This window comes from Aulonocara stuartgranti, assembly GCF_965226115.1.
Source record: "Aulonocara stuartgranti genome assembly, chromosome: 19".
NCBI lineage: Eukaryota > Metazoa > Chordata > Actinopteri > Cichliformes > Cichlidae > Aulonocara > Aulonocara stuartgranti.
Window position 1 is genome coordinate 17,549,551 of NC_138955.1, and position 17,213 is coordinate 17,566,763.

The 17,213-nt window shown below is 43.3% G+C and overlaps 2 protein-coding genes across 2 annotated transcripts in view; both read left to right on the forward strand.

The window, feature by feature from the left end:
- The window catches only part of LOC309695819 (uncharacterized protein), a 79,922-nt gene that overhangs the window by 6,941 nt on the left and 55,768 nt on the right, over window positions 1-17,213 (forward strand). The window lies entirely within an intron of this gene.
- Window positions 11,392-17,213, forward strand: part of LOC309695823 (uncharacterized protein) — a 232,739-nt gene continuing 226,917 nt past the window's right edge. The window contains exon 1 of the mRNA XM_082516735.1: window positions 11,392-11,763. Within this exon, the coding sequence (XP_082372861.1) occupies window positions 11,449-11,763 (315 nt within the window). The 5' untranslated portion in view covers window positions 11,392-11,448. The remainder of the gene's footprint in view (window positions 11,764-17,213) is intronic.

Sequence of the window (17,213 nt, forward strand, 5' to 3'; positions counted from 1 at the left end):
TTAACTGTAACAGTGGTAGTAGTAGCAGCTTTAATAGATGTATTGTCAAGTATTAAATATCTGTTTGTATATTTGTATATAAGTGAGAAATTATTGTTTCATCTAGCAGAATGTAAAGAGTGTCTTGTTGAGTTTTGCTGGCTGATGAGCTGAACTCTTATCTGTCAAATACCTTCCTGGCCTGAAGACAAACTCTCCATCTTGTCAGGCTGAAGGCTTGTAGGCTGTGATCTTCCAGCTGCTTACCGAAATTATTCATTTGTGAGTTACACAATTATGCAGACATCACGGACATGGTGGAATCTAAATGAATAACTGCCAAGTACTGAAAGTAGGTAAATATTTTTTTACTCAACGAGTCACAGTCAGAGGGCAGACTGAATGTTCCACAATTTGCCAAATGCTTCGTCTTTTTTTTTTCTTTTTTTGTGTCCCGTTTGGATCTTTAGCCATCAGAATTGTTGTCTTAAGGCCAAGAAAGATGCCAAGTGGATTTATTTTACCAAGTGGATCATCACGGCCTTGCCATATTGGTCCATTTGATTGAACTTTATAATAATTATGAATTTATTTTACAGTGGGGCAAAAAAGTATTTAGTCAGCCACCGATTGTGCAAGTTCCCCCACCTAAAATGATGACAGAGGTCAGTAATTTGCACCAGAGGTACACTTCAACTGTGAGAGACAGAATGTGAAAAAAAAAAATCCATGAATCCACATGGTAGGATTTGTAAAGAATTTATTCGTAAATCAGGGTGGAAAATAAGTATTTGGCCAATTACAAAAATACAACTCAATACTTTGTAACATAACCTTTGTTGGCAATAACAGAGGTCAAACGTTTACTATAGGTCTTTACCAGGTTTGCACACACAGTAGCTGGTATTCTGGCCCATTCCTCCATGCAGATCTTCTCGAGAGCAGTGATGTTTTGGGGCTGTCGCCGAGCAACACGGACTTTCAACTCCCGCCACAGATTTTCTATGGGGTTGAGGTCTGGAGACTGGCTAGGCCACTCCAGGACTTTCAAATGCTTCTTTTTTTTTTTTTTTTTTTTTTCTTTTTTTTTAAATGACATCAGAAACAGCAGTATGCGACATTACGTGATGGCAGAGCTTCAGTTCATCCTTTGTCATTTTTTTTTTTTTTTTTTTTTTTTAATAAATAGGACAGGGGGAATGAATGAGAGAAAGAGGGGGAGAGAAAGAAAGAAAACCAAAGGGGAGAAGAGACGGTGAGAAGGGGGGGGAAGAGAGAGGAAAAAAAAAAGAACTCCTGGGTCACCTGTATGGAGAAAAAAAAACAAACAAACAAAAAATAACAAACAGAGGAGACAGCAAACAACAAAGAGCAACATAATAATAGAGAAAACAAAGCACCATCACAATAAACTAGCTAGTCATAGATATCAATATTTACTAAATAATAAACGATATTGTGCAGCACGCAAGATAGACAGCGCACAGTGTGCTTTGAGGTAGCAGCCAAGAAAGCTTTAGTCCGCGTCTGTGAATACCCATGTGTGCATACCTGTGTGGATCAGCATGCTTGCATTCCAAGGGTTTCTCCATGTAATGATCTGCTAGGGAGTGTGGGGGGGCCACAGCCCCGTCCTCCAGGGTGTGAAGCGGGTATGGAGGAGATCAAAACTCCAGACATCCAGAGGCCCCCAGAACACAAGAGACCCTGGAAGACCAACAGAGGGGCAGCCGCGCCACTGTTCCAGTAAGAGCTGAGGAGAGTCCCAGATGAGGGCTCGCCCAGCAGCCGCGGAGCAGAAGTCAGGGGGAGTTGCAGTGACGCGCCCGTGAGCTCCGCCGGCCCCCAGCTGTGCCTGAGTGACCGAGCCCCAGGCCGAGAGGCCGGGGGCACCCCACCTCCAAAGGGGCCCGAGCAGGCCCCAGGCCCCGACAAGCGGCCGCCAAGGAGTGAGCCGGTGTGTACCCGGACGCCCACCCCCAGACACAAAGAACCACCAACACACCGACACCTGAGGGAGTCCGCCACCGGCAGGGGAAGTGGTGGTGGGTGGAGATAGGCCTCCAAACCCAGTCTGGTGCAGGCCTACAATACTTTTCCTGGTGTCCTTCGAAAGCTCTTTGGTCTTGGCCATGGCGGAGTTTGGAGCCTGACTGTTTGAGGCTGTGGACAGGTGTCTTTTATACAGATGATGAGTTCAAACAGGTGCCATTCATACAGGTAACGAGTGGGGGACAGAAAAGCTTCTTACAGAAGACGTTACAGGTCTGTGACCAAATACTTATTTTCCACCCTAATTTACGAATAAATTCTTTACAAATCCTACCATGTGGATTCATGGATTTTTTTTTCACATTCTGTCTCTCACAGTTGAAGTGTACCTCTGGTGCAAATTACTGACCTCTGTCATCATTTTAAGTGGGGGAATTTGCACAATCGGTGGCTGACTAAATACTTTTTTGCCCCACTGTATTTTCAGTTGCTACAAACGGGACAGACATGACTGGGGGATAGGACAGGGAGAAAGAATGAAAGAAAGAGAGGGAGAGAAAGAAAACCAAAGGGGAGAAGAGATGGTGAGAAGGGGGGGAAGAAAGAAAAAAAAAACAAAAAAAAACAAACACCTGGGTCACCTGTATGGAGAAAAAAAACAGAAGAGAAAGCAAACAACAAAGAGAAACATAATAAAAAAACCAGCACCATCACAATAAACTAGCTAGCAGTAGATATCAGTAGATACTAAATAATAAACGATATTGTGCAGCACGCAAGATAGACAGCGCACAATGTGCTTTGAGACAGCAGCCAAGAAAGCTGTAGTCCGCGTCTGTGAATACCCGTGTGTACACCTGTGTGCATACCTGTGTGGATCAGCATGCTTGCATTCCAAAGGTTTCTCCATGTAACGATCTGCTAGAGGGTGTGGGAAGCCACAGCCCCGTCCTCCAGGGTATGAAGCAGGTATGGAGGAGATCAAAACTCCAGACATCCAGAGGCCCCCAGAACACAAGAGACCAAGGAAGACCAACAGAGGGGCAGCCGCGCCACTGTTCCAGTGAGAGCTGAGGAGAGTCCCAGATGAGGGCTCACTCAGCAGCCGCGGAGCAGAAGCCAGGGGGAGTTGCAGTGACGCGCCCGTGAGCTCCGCCGGCAGCCAGCTGTGCCTGAGTGACCGAGCCCCAGGCCGAGAGGCCGGGGGCACCCCACCTCCGAAGTGGCCCGAGCGAGCCCCAGGCTCCAGGCCCCGATAAGCGGCCGCCAAGGAGTGAGCCGGTGTGTACCTGGACGCCCATCCCCAGACACAAAGAACCACCAACGCACCGATGTCTGAGGGAGTCCGCCACTGGCAGGGGAAGTGGTGGTGGGTGGAGATAGGCCTCCAAACCTTGGAGGGCCTGAGATGTCCCCAGAGAGGTGGCGTCTGATACCCAACCTGACATATAGACACAGACATACAGGCACACACATATACAAACATCCATTCCCACCCTCATGCTCTCATATGCACTTACTCCACACTCAACCAACATGGAGACAGACATAAAGAGACGCTGTACACACGATCACACTCCCCAAGTGTACTCTACGAACCGGGTCTAGGTACCCTTGCCCCTGGAGGGGGGAACTGCACCCAGACCCAGGTGGTGTTACCCTTTTCCCTGCGGTGGGGAGAGGCAGACCGCCCCGACCCCGCAGCAGCAGGGAGGCCCCACACTCCAGACCGCAGTCGGACGGCCAACTCCTACTCCTAGCCCCCCCGCTCCAGCAGGCCGCAGAGAACGGGGGTGAGAGAAGACTCCAAACCTCCCTCCACCCGCTCATTGTAGTGTTGATGCATGTGTGTTCTAAGGTGCAATTAAAACCCAGGAGGGCATGGAGCTACCTGCCAGAGAGCAGCAGGTAAGCGCATGGTCCCTCCTGCTAGCCCTCAATGTCTACGTGTATTCAAAATTGAGAGGTGGGCAATGACGCCAGGGGTGAGGTGTACACCCTGATGGTACTTTGGACTCCGTGTATCGTGCCCACCCCCAAGATCCTATATGTATGTGTAATGAGAGTGTGAGTAATGTGAATGTCTAAGTTGTGGGATAAAATTGAGGCAGAGGCAGCCAGAAGGGGACAGAGGGGGGGGTAGCCTCCTCTGCACCCTGGTGACATACCCCTACTCCAAGGCCCTGCATGTGTGGGTGGTTGTGGTGGAGCGGGAAGAGGGAGGCAGCTGGAGATGGGGAGGGAATGAAGGGAGGGGCAGGTGACCCCTCCCTGGGGCCAGCTCCCCCGCTGACCCCAGTAGGCACTCCCATACTCCACGACCCGCCAGGGAAAGGGGGCCCAGGCCCATCCAGACCGGGGCCCAGCGCAGCAGCGCCCCCCGGCCCCACAGAGCCCGGGACAGTCCACCCAACCCCACCACAGAGAAAATTGCACCCACCCCACCATCCACTCATCTTCCAGACTACATGAGACAATAGACGCCCAGGCTGAGATCTTCCTCCACCTCTCCTGTATCTCTCCCTCCTGCAGAGAGTTCCTGAGGAGAGGAAAGCTCCTGCAAGGTGTGACAATCTCCCCCACCAGTTGAAGAGCCCCCCAGGTGGCTCGATGCACCGGCGGCACCCTGCACCAGGGATGGGCCCCCATGCACCCACCCGCCCACAACCCCGGCAACACACAAACCAGGTCCCAAGGCCCCGAGGCCCGGCCAGGGCCTCAGCCCAGAGACGGAGCTCCCCCAGAACCTCACTCCCATCCCGGACCCACCCAGGGGCAGACAGGCTACCAGGCCAAATGCTTCGTCTAATAAAACCATTTGCCTGTTGGGCTCATTTGCATAAACAGCCTGACAGATCAAACAAAATAAATGTAATTACTAACCTGTAAAATACTGATAAAAATGATAAAAACTGATAAAAAAAAAAAGCTTACAATTCTAGGCAGAAATAGATGACTTATGGAAAGTTCTGTGACATGCTGCCTGCTTTTGCTAAACGTGTGTGTGTGTCTCATATATATATATATATATATATATATATATATATATATATATATATATATATACACTAAACATGTTCTGACATTTAGACATAAGATTTGTGATTTTTTTTGTTGGTATATCTGGAAAAACGTGCATCTCCCATTTTTTTGAAATTGCCGTTTTTATTATTACTATATTTATTATTATACATTTTTTTTCCTGCTTATCCAATTCAGCTGTTGTGGAGTGACAGACTGCTCTGTTGCAGAGCATCTGGAAAATCATGTGACTGCAGTGGGAGAAGAAACAGTAAAAAAGCTTAAACAAATTTATGTTGTAAAGTGTGACAACATTGTTCCGCTAGTCCGTTTGATCCGTTAGTTATGCAAGTTGTGAGGTGGGGCCTCCATTGGTCAGACTTGCTTTGTCCAGCACATCCCACAGATGATGAGAATTTGGAGAAATTTGGTTGCCAATCAACACCTCAAACTTGTTGTTGTGCTCCTATATGCCAATATAATACTATCAGCGTTTATAATGAGTGATAAATGAAAATTTTATAACAAAAAACCAGGAGAATCACCTTTCAATCGAGTTACGAGTGTTGATGTTACATAGACTGTCCAACAGAGGGCACTCTTCAACTTCTCAGGTGTTGACAAATGTTTGGAACACCACTCACACAACAATCAGCTAATCTGGTCGAGCAAAACACAAACGAGAAATCCTAGACCTGTTGTGACAAAACGAGATTATTTTAAACTGCACTTTAAAATCTTAGTTATATCTTAGCATGGACTCATCAATAACTAGACATAGGAAATGCCAGGACAATCTGTTTGTTTCATGTGTCTCAAAGATAAAGCAATTTTGTATATCGAATATTTAATAATAATAATGGATTGGATTTATATAGCGCTTTTCAAGGCACCCAAAGCGCTTTACAATGCCACTATTCATTCACTCTCACATTCACACACTGGTGGAGGCAAGCTACGGTTGTAGCCACAGCTGCCCTGGGGCAGGCTGACAGAAGCGAGGCTGCCATATCGCGCCATCGGCCCCTCTGGCCAACACCAGTAGGCAGTAGAGTAAAGTGTCTTGCCCAAGGACACAACGACCAGGACAGAGAGCCCGGGGATCGAACCGGCGACCTTCCGGTTACAGATACGCTTCCCAACCCCCTGAGCCACAGTCGCCCTAAATCTGATATTCACCAATTCACCAGATATCAATATGAGTCTTAAAAAATGTACATTGGTCATGGTTTGTTTTAGTCACAATGTCTAACTAGCACATGCTTTGCATTAATTTAATATTTACTGAATGTTAAATAAGTAAGCTGGGCAGCACGGTGGCACGGTGGTTAGCACTGTTGCCTCACAGCAAGAAGGTCCTGAGTTCAATTCCACCAGCAGGCCGGGGTCTTTCTGTGTGGAGTTTGCATGTTCTCCCCGTGTTTGCGTGGGTTCCCTCCAGGTACTCCGGCTTCCTCCCACCGTCCAAAGACATGCAGCTTGTGGGGATAGGTTAATTGGATAATCCAAATTGTCACTAGGTGTGAATGTGCGAGTGAATGTGAGTGTGAATGGTTGTCTGTCCCTGTGTGTTGGCCCTGCGACAGACTGGCGACCTGTCCAGGGTGTACCCTGCCTCTCGCCCTATGACAGCTGGGATAGGCTCCAGCGACCCTGAAAAGGATAAGCGGAAGCGAATGGATGGATGTTAAATAAGTAAACCTTCCACCTCATTTTTATGCGTTCTCCTTGTGTTTTGTCTGCTAAAGTAACAATTTAATATGATGACAAGTGAGGATTCAAAAAGTGGATCCATCCCTGTCTGTGAGCTTTATTTATAACTGGAACAACATAGCATCACATTGATATTCCTTTAACATCACTGGTGGCATCCCAGATGCTATGCAGCTCTTGCCAATAACTGTTAACCTCTGGCACCCATCGCATGGAAAACACAGATTTCCTTTTAGAAATTGCAGATTTAAGGAGGTGACCCTTTCAATCACATTCTCATTCCTGCTCAAGCAGTCAAGTGCCCTGAATTATGTAGAAGAAAGTGACAGAGAGAGATAAAGTAAGGTGAAGAGAACGTGACTGAGCTGGACGTTAAGAGGCTGTATGACTCGATATGCCCGGGAACCATGTTTAAATAAACATCAGACAGGCAGAAAAGGTGAGAGCCATGCACAGTCATACTTCAGGGATATTCTGCTCAGCCCAGTCATACATAATTCTTCTTGCTTTCTAGAATATCAGGCTGCCCTGTCCATGTGCAAGTGTCCGGAGCTACTGATATTCATGCATATTCAATACCAACTATAAATCTCTTCCACCCTCCCTTCTTTCTATTATTTCTTGAATCTGCCTACATGGGGTCTTGCTGCTGGATGTTAATCCTAATCTTGATTTTATTCCTCTCCTCGCTTCTCAGAGTTTAGCCGCATGAGGTCTGCAGCCAAAAGAGAAAGAGACTCAACAAAAGAACCGATCAGCCAGCCTCTCTTTTCAGTTTTGATCTCTATTCATTCGTATTACATCTTGTGAGGTCCACATGTAAATATTGATATATAAATTTTTGAAATGGCATTTTGAAACTCAGTGACAATTTGACTTGGCTAAATAAAAGACACAATTATTTGAACCAAGCAAGAAACGAAATTTTAAAATCATGAAAATACATTTATAAACTTCATTTAATGTTCAACTTATCCTTCCAAATGGGAAAAATGTGATTTCTCAGTGACTTTGAAAGTGCCCCGATTGTTGGTGTCAGACGGGCTGATCGAGTAGGCTATGTCTGAAACTGCTGATCTCTTGGCTTGTCATCACATCAGCCTCTAGAGAGAAAAACAAATCTTTTTGTTAGCTGTAGACCTGCAACTGTCAGCCAAAAAAAGGAAATCTGAGGCTACAGTGCGAACAAGCTCACTTAAGCTGGACAGCTCAAGACTGGGAAAACAAACCTGTGACTTAGTGAATCAACCTGCCCAGGCTCCTGCTGCTGGTAGTCTCCCAGTGTGTGGAGTTCCTCCATATGACTGTTGACCAGTTGCTTTTATTTAGGCCTCAAATGACTTCTAATATCAGGATAATGCACCAAATCAAACTGCTTCAATTGGCTGAATATATCCAGCAGACATAGGGTAACTTTTATTTTTATTTTTATTATAGTCTCCCAAAGAATGAGAGGTATTCAGTGATTTGTTCCAACATGAAAATAGTCACCTTCAGTGGCCATGCTGACTTAATTGTCCTACAGTGGAGTCTTCAGTGGATGCCAAAGAAGAAAACTCTTCTTTGGCATCCCAGAAATGATGTAAAGCTGAAAGAGGTAAGAACTACAGTTCAGTAATCATTTTATTTCTGTGGGGTTGTCATTTGTCATTTGATAATATAATATAAGATATATCTATATCTATCTCTCTCTATATATAACAACACCCAGCACGCCCCTGCGGGCGGTTTATCCTTCAAGCTCGGGTCCTCTACCAGAGGCCTGGGAGCTTGAGGGTCCTGCGCAGTATCTTAGCTGTTCCCAGGACTGCGCTCTTCTGGACAGAGATCTCCGATGTTGTTCCCGGGATCTGCTGGAGCCACTCGCCTATCTTGGGAGTCACCGCACCTAGTGCTCCGATTACCACGGGGACCACCGTTACCTTCACCCTCCACATCCTCTCGAGCTCTTCTCTGAGCCCTTGGTATTTCTCCAGCTTCTCGTGTTCCTTCTTCCTGATATTGCTGTCATTCGGAACCGCTACATCGATCACTACGGCCGTCTTCTTCTGTTTGTCTACCACCACTATGTCCGGTTGGTTAGCCACCACCATTTTGTCCGTCTGTATCTGGAAGTCCCACAGGATCCACAGGATCTATATATAGATATATATCTAGATCTAGATCTATCTAGATATAGATCTAGATATATCTAGATATATCTCTCTATATATATATCTATATATATCTATATATATCTATCTATATATATATATATATATATATATATATATATATATATATATCTATCTATATATATATATATATATATATATATATATATATATATATATATTCGATATTTTTTCGATACAAAAAAAATGTTCATGCATTTTTAATTTGTCATTTATTAAAATTATAAATATATATTTTAACTCAAAAGTACAGTTTTTAAATTTAACCCTAACCCTTGTGCGTGTTTTTTATTTTGACAGCGAATGCGCACCTGCGGACCACTTATGTGCAGCCCTGGTTATTTAGCTCGTCATATTGCAGCCACAGAAATTCTTTTGTCCATGAAACCATAAAGCTGCACTTTCTTTTTGCCTTATAGTCTGATTTGTCATAACTTCTCCGTGTTGGGTTCTTCACCCTGACCTGTCTTATTTGGCTCAGCAGAACTAAAATATATATACTGCTGCTTTTACACACGCACTCACATAAGCTCAGCGATTCTCTGCGTGATCAACCTCTCACATGTTTAAGCTTGCTGCGGGAGATTTCACTTGTCATGTTTGCATAGTAAGCTACCAATTAATAAGACAATGTCAGAGGAATTGGTGCACAAATTATCATCACTCACAGATCAGTGCTGTCGCTCTCTATACACAGTTCGCGCGATTGCAAAGTGAAAGCAAAAAAAACAAGCGCAAATTCAAACGCGATTTCAATATGTCACATATTGACAGTGGCTCACCGATGCCAATGACATAATTACCCAGCTACATTTCTGAAAGAATGCAAAAGCATTGACATATTTTTCCTTCCTACAATAGCCCGACGGGCAGGGCAGAGATAGATTTTGGTAGCCCGACTAAAAAAATCGCTAGCGATATTGCGAGCCCTGTATCTGATTGAGGAATCACTCATCTTTGGAAAAGAGAGTTTATTACAGAGAAATGTCTCTTTCCAAAATAAAAGCTATACTATCCGCTTCTTCTGGGCTATATTTTCAGCAGCATATTAAACACATAAGGAGAATCATGTGCTAACAGCTGTCTAAATGACTCGGCTAAAGTTAGTAGCATGCTTGCTTGTTTTTTTTCTGCTTCCACTTGTCTTTGCACTAGGATGATGTCGGCGTAAATGTGCAGTCATATTCGTTGTGTTCCCACTAGTGCTTTCAGGTTAATCTCGTTGAAATGACCTTAACGCCACAACATGGCAAATCTCCGTTAACGAGCTACCGCCGATCGCCCCGTGCATGGGGCTAGACGGCCAACACGTTAACGAGCTAACTGCGCTAACACACTAGCTCCCACCCATGTAATTGAGCATTGCATGGCACATCCAACATACTGTTTTACTTTAGTCCATGATTCGCTTACCTTCAGGGTCATACGTCACATGAAAACCAAAATAATTCCAAAAGCCAGATCTGAATGAGGGTGGGGGAGGTCCATGTTGCAAGGAGAGCTTAACTTCTGTCTCGCTAGCTTGCCCTGCGCTCTTCCTTCTGACGATGCTGTCTGTGTTGAGCGCTCAGTGAATCTGCGTTCGACTACTCCTGTCATGGTCCTGGGCCATGTGGGCCCAGTATTCTTAGTTTTCATGTATTTTTGTATTTTGTTCTTTATTTAGGCCATGCTTCCTGGGTTGATCTGTTACGTTGTTCCTTATGTGTTTTCCCTTCGTGACTCTTACCCCCTGTGTGCCCCTCTGTGTATTTATGAGCCCTCGTCTCTCTTTGTGCTTTATTCTATGTTTTCCCCAGCCCGTTATGTCTGCGTTCTCCCCGTGCTCTCTCTCCTCCTGTCTGAACCTCTGTGCCTGTACCCGTCAGCGTTATGTTCACCCCGCCCTGTCTCGTTATGGTTATCTGTGTCACCTGTGTTCCCCGTGTGTTCCCACTTTCCTCGTTAACCCTCTGTGTATTTCTGTCTGCGTCTTCCTCTGTTCGGCGTCGCGTTCTCCCTCATGCCGTGTGTGGTTCTCCCCGTGTCTTCCGGTATATGTTACTTTAGCTTTTCCCAGTTTAGTGTAGTTTTGTATTGCTTTTGTATCATCGTTATTGTTTATCACTTATCAGCAATAAAGCTGCATTTTGAGTTTATCCCCCGTGTCTGTGAGTTTGCAATTTGGGTCCTCATTCTGCCTGCCACACGGCCGAAACATGACAACTCCGCCTAGGCTGCACTGTCGAGCCTAGGCGGAGTAGTCGAACGCAGATTCACTGAGCGCTCAACACAGACAGCATCGTCAGAAGGAAAGTTGATAAAATAAATAAAAAATTTTGTATTGTTCGATACATATGCGTACCGAACTGAAAGCACTGTATCGAACGGTTCAATATCGATACGAATATCGTTGCACCCCTAATATATATATATATATATATATATATATATATATATATATATATATATATATATATATATATATATATACACTGACCGAGTGCTCAGTGAATACCTAAGGCAGCAGAAACCCAAGAAAGAGGAGGGAGACGAGGAACCATCATGGAAGGACAGGCCCCTGCACGGTATGTACCACCGGCAGATAGAGGGGGTGGCTGATATCCAGAAATCCTACCAGTGGCTGGACAAAGCTGGACTGAAAGACAGCACAGAGGCACTAATCATGGCAGCACAAGAACAAGCTCTGAGCACAAGATCCATAGAGGCTGGGGTCTATCACACCAGGCAAGACCCCAGGTGCAGGCTGTGTAAAGATGCCCCAGAGACAATCCAGCACATAACAGCAGGGTGCAAGATGCTAGCAGGCAAGGCATACATGGAACGCCATAACCAAGTGGCCGGCATAGTGTACAGGAACATCTGTGCCGAGTACAACCTGGAAGTCCCGAGGTCAAAATGGGAGATGCCCCCAAGGGTGGTGGAGAATGACCGAGCTAAGATCCTGTGGGACTTCCAGATACAGACGGACAAAATGGTGGTGGCTAACCAACCGGACATAGTGGTGGTAGACAAACAGAAGAAGACGGCCGTAGTGATCGATGTAGCGGTTCCGAATGACAGCAATATCAGGAAGAAGGAACACGAGAAGCTGGAGAAATACCAAGGGCTCAGAGAAGAGCTCGAGAGGATGTGGAGGGGAAGGTAACGGTGGTCCCCGTGGTAATCGGAGCACTAGGTGCGGTGACTCCCAAGCTAGTCGAATGGCTCCAGCAGATCCCGGGAATAACATCGGAGATCTCTGTCCAGAAGAGCGCAGTCCTGGGAACAGCTAAGATACTGCGCAGGACCCTCAAGCTCCCAGGCATCTGGTAGAGGACCCGAGCTTGAAGGATAAACCGCCCGCAGGGGCGTGCTGGGTGTGTTTTGGTATATGTAATACAACAAAATATAAAAAGGGTTTTGAAGGCAACTTGAGTGAGTCATAGCAACATCATCACAAACAGCTGATTTTCAGATGATCTCTTTCTGCCTCTGCAGTTTATACTCTCTCCCATGAACTCATATTTCTGTAAATATTCAATATCGAGACAAGTGTGCTGGCAGTTCAGCTTTCAAAACGTGACCACGATGCAAGTATGAAAAATATGGTGAGAAACTTATAATATGAACTTGGTATTTGAGATTCTTCTCTTCTCGAGTTGTTGTTGTTAGGACACCAACTGGCTTAACCTTTTCCATCTTCAATTGCATCTCTAATGCAGCGAAAGTGCAAGAACCACTCCAGTGTTGATTACAAAGAAATAATGAACTTTGATTTCCTCAAGGTCCAAAAGTTTTTTGAGGAACTTATTTTAGATGGTTGGAAAAAAAGGCAGCTTTCAAGGCCATAATTTTTTCCACCTGTCTTACTGGAAAGTAATTATCCAGTTCTTTCAGAGGCAAACAGATAGCAGTCTCCAGTGTTTTGGTAAACCATCCATCCATTGGGGTCTGTCTTTAATTGGAGGGCAGTTTCCTGGAGCAAAGTTCACATCTTTCTAATGAGCAAACATGAATTATTACAACAGATAGTTTTTAAGTCTCTCCTATGCTAATTACAATTAAAAGTTATAATTAATGTATAATTAATGTAATATTAAATGAAGATAAATGAAGATACTAGACTGAAATTGCTGTCGAGAGTCTCCTCTGTGTTGTCTCCTCTCAATAACCTTTAGAAAGGAAGCCAGAGAAAAAGAGATAGCAAGGAAGGAGGAAAAGACCAGGAGAGAGATGTGATTAACTGCTTTGAACTTTAACTGATGACAAGTTGGTCGTGTCTGCTAAGCATATGTATAACCTATTCTTTTCTCTAATAAAGCTCCTGTGTTGTTCCCCCTTACTCTTAGCTCTCAGTCAGGGTGTTTCTGCACCATCGTCTTTTGAAATTGGTTTGAGGAATAAAATGCTGTGTGAATGATCGGCTTGTCTGTGACATGTGACAGTGAGTCACTGACAGGCTGAAGGCAGATGGTAGCAACATCTGACTCTGGATTTAAGTGCTTTCTTTCATCTGCTTTACAATTTTCCTTGTGTTGAGGTATGTATTCATGACTGAAGCCCCATTTCCTCGACCTTGGACCAGTAGAACTGAAGGCTCAAGTTTCCAAACTACTAACCCAGACTCAGAATTACATGCACTTCTAAACCCATCGCTCTCAATGAGTTTTTTGAGTGCTTATAAACCGGCAGATATAGCTTAACATTGCCTAACATTGCATTTAGATATGTAGCCTAATTTATGGTGTGTTTTCCACTAATGCACTCCAGTCCAGTTGTCATAGCTGACCAAAGATCTAAAAGAATATATAACCCATCTTAAAATAATACAATATATTTACTTGACAGTATGAGACTGATCAAGCTCCTATTTTTGATGTTTTAAAAATGCATACATAATGCAAGATACAGTAAATAATAATAATAATAATAATAATAATAATGGATGGATATGTCACAGGTTTTTGACCCAGCGTTTTGTGTATTTTAGTTTTATTCTTTGATTATTTTATTTTCTCAGTGTTTCCTGGTTTCTTTGTCTTCTTCTTTGTCATTGTGTTTAGGTTCACTTCCCCTGTGATGTCGTTAGGTTCATTTGTGTCAGCTGTTTCCTCATGTGTTTCCACTCCCCCTGATTAACCCTTGTTTGTATTTAGTTTTCACCAGTTTCATAGCCAGTTTCTCAGTTTAGCGTTTGTATCATTTTCACCTTAGTTTTCATGTGTGCGTCTGCCATCAGCCCAAATAAAGGTTTGTTTTGGGTTCAAATTGAGTTCCGTCTCCTGCAGTATCTGCTCTTGGGTCTGTTTAACAAACACATCGGCCCACCTCGCTGTGACGGTATATCCTTGTGAACAGAAAGCAAAAAGCGAGGCAGATTAAGTTCATTAAAAGGAAGTGTTAAGATATGTTGACAAGGTAGAGTTTCACCCCATTCTTTCCCCCAAGTCTATTTCCTGTAAAACGTATGAGTCTCTGTTAGCCCAAGGTGCTTTAGCTTTCCACTATTCCCCCTGAAGTTGTCTCCTGCAAACACAGAGAGAAGAGAAATGTGACAAAACACTGTGAGACACAATTACAATCTTGCAGAAAACTCTCGACTATTACCACATCTCACAACACCCCATTACTTTTGGTATGTTTGTTTTTAAGGTTTTAAGGTTGAAGTATTTTTTTGAAATGAAAGCCTATTTGTCAGATTACACTGCACAATGTGTCAAGAGAGCTGGTGAAAATAGACGCAATCCATTTCAGTTACAGTGGGTGAACTGATGGATTTTATCTAGCTCAATGGGACCAATACAGTTGCAGCAGCAAAGTCCTATGTTAGTGAAGTCAGACCACAGCAGACACTTAGAGTAATTGGATATACCACACTTTGTGTATTTTTGGGTGGGTGAGAGAGCAGATAGTAACATTTGAGCATAGACCAGTTCCCCCCCCCCCCTTTTTTTTTGGAATTTGTGATAATCCAGAATCAAAATAACATTCCATTCATTACTTCAAATTTGCTTTCATTTTTGAGTAAATGGGGGGGTTAGACACATTAGTGTTATTGATTCTGTAAAGTAACAAATCACCAAGTCCATCATCTGGGAACTATCAGTTCCATTAAAAAGAAAACAAAAAAATATCAGTGCCTTTTTACGCAATTTCTGTGATAGGAGAAGAATTTCAAGCAATTCCTAAAGTTAACATGATTGATCTTCTTAAGTTCAAGTTCCTCAAAGTTCTTAAAAATCTTAAAATCCAAAAGGATTTTTATGACCTAACACAATCCTTATACCAGCACTGCCATTTCTAGAAACGACAACAAGAGCTCATATGATCAGACTCATTAACCCTTTAGAGCCGATCGGAGCGGGAACGCTCTGTTATGCGTAACTATTTTTAAATCCCAGTAGCACTGCAACCACGTAAGCTAGCGCAAAAATTTTTTTTGCATATGAAACCGGAGGAGTTGTACTTACATCTGATGCCATCAGCTTGTCCTAGGTCACGGTTTCCTTCCACATAAAGCTTTGCAAAAACTGCATAAAAAGCGCTTGCAGGAACAAAAACATAATATTCCAGAAACACGCTTTACCGATCTGATCAGCTGTTCATAACACTTCCTACGTTGGAATAGACGTCAGCGCGAACTTTTGCATTTCCGCCATTACCTGCCCGAAACCGGAAGTGACGTCATTTTCGCGGTAATGTAGTCTTTTTTGCGATCAGGGCCTCAGGGCCTATACTGCTCTTTTTAAAAGTTATCTTTGACTTTATGACTTTCTGTATCGTTTCTGGGATGCTTAGGACTCATATTGCACTGCTGGAAATATTTTATTTTGATGCATATGCTGCTTTTTTGCAAATTTGCAGTATAATATTTATTTTCGTTTTTCCTGCAGTGTAAAAATATTGGTGTATTTCAAAAATAAAACTATGAAGACACTCAAAATAATTTTCCTGTGGTGGGAAACTATTTTGTGCAACTTTTTTGTATTTACAGTTTTGAGGGATAAGACTCTTAAATTTCTCTAACTACAAATATATGTCAAAAAATCAAAAACGATTTTCAATTTTTTTGTAGTTTATTGCACTTTTTTGCAATTTATGTAATTACTATGCACTTAATGAATACATATTATTAAAATCTGGGCTATAATGGTTGTATTGATGTATAGCAACTTGAAATGCTCCCAAAAATGGCTCCACAGCATGTAAAAATATAATATAAGCTCTGGCAGACTTGGTTCTATGGTAGGTCTTAAAGGGTTAAACTTCCATCCATTTATCCTCTTCCACTTTTCCAATTAAGGTTCACTGGGGGCCTGGACCCTATCACAGCTACAAACTTAACTTGTTTAAGCAAAATTTTTGTCACTAACATGTTTGGTCATTTTCCATGTCATAAAGAATATTTATAATTGGTATAAGTATTTTTTTAGAACTCTAATTTAGAAACCTCTGACTTGAAATGATGAGTTGTTAGCCAACTGAGAGATGGATCCCCAAGTCTTAGTGACATTTATTCTGTTTCAGGAAAAAAGTTCTTTTGCAGATTCAAGTCAGAGAATGTAGAAGTGGATAGTGATTGAATGATAGATGAATTGAACACTTTACCGATCTGTCTAGCTGCCTGTCTGCACATACAATAGGCCTTGACTGACAGGGGGAAGACGAGCTACAGTGGAAGGATTGGGATACAGAGAAGGTTGCAATGATTGATGAATAGAACCAATACAGATGGTTCCCCAGGTTTATAGAACATTTGGGATAAAAGGATTGGAAAACTGAGCGAAATGGATGTCGACAAAGAATGACTGACTGATAGGAATTCCAGAGAGGGCTCTGGTAGGTTAAGAACAAATTTTCATGAATGTGTCTACAAGCAACAGTTTTTGTGTCGATCAGATCTGTAACATTATGTGTTGTTCACTTGTCTCCATTTATCAACCATCAAGCCAGTCCATAACAGGCAGAACAACTACAGATTATCCCCAAACTAATTTAAAAGCATGGCCTGACAACACTGACTGGAAAGATAAGAACATAATAGGATAAAGTCTTGAATTTTTCACGTTGTTGTCAGTTTTTATTTGAAGTCTTGTAGTGACTTGACATGCAGAGAGAAAACATTGGCTATAGCAGGAAGAGATCCATATACCCAGAGAAGTTCAGATGCTCTGCAATCCCACAGCTCACAGCTCCGTGTTCAGCATCAGACATCAGAACACACAGTCTATTGTCAAGGGTAATGTTATCTGATGCTACAGTGAGTTAGCAGTTTCTTAATATGAGACCATAGCAGTTCATTTCACATCTGCTGCATGAATCTATTTTCCTGCCCAATCAGATCATAACACT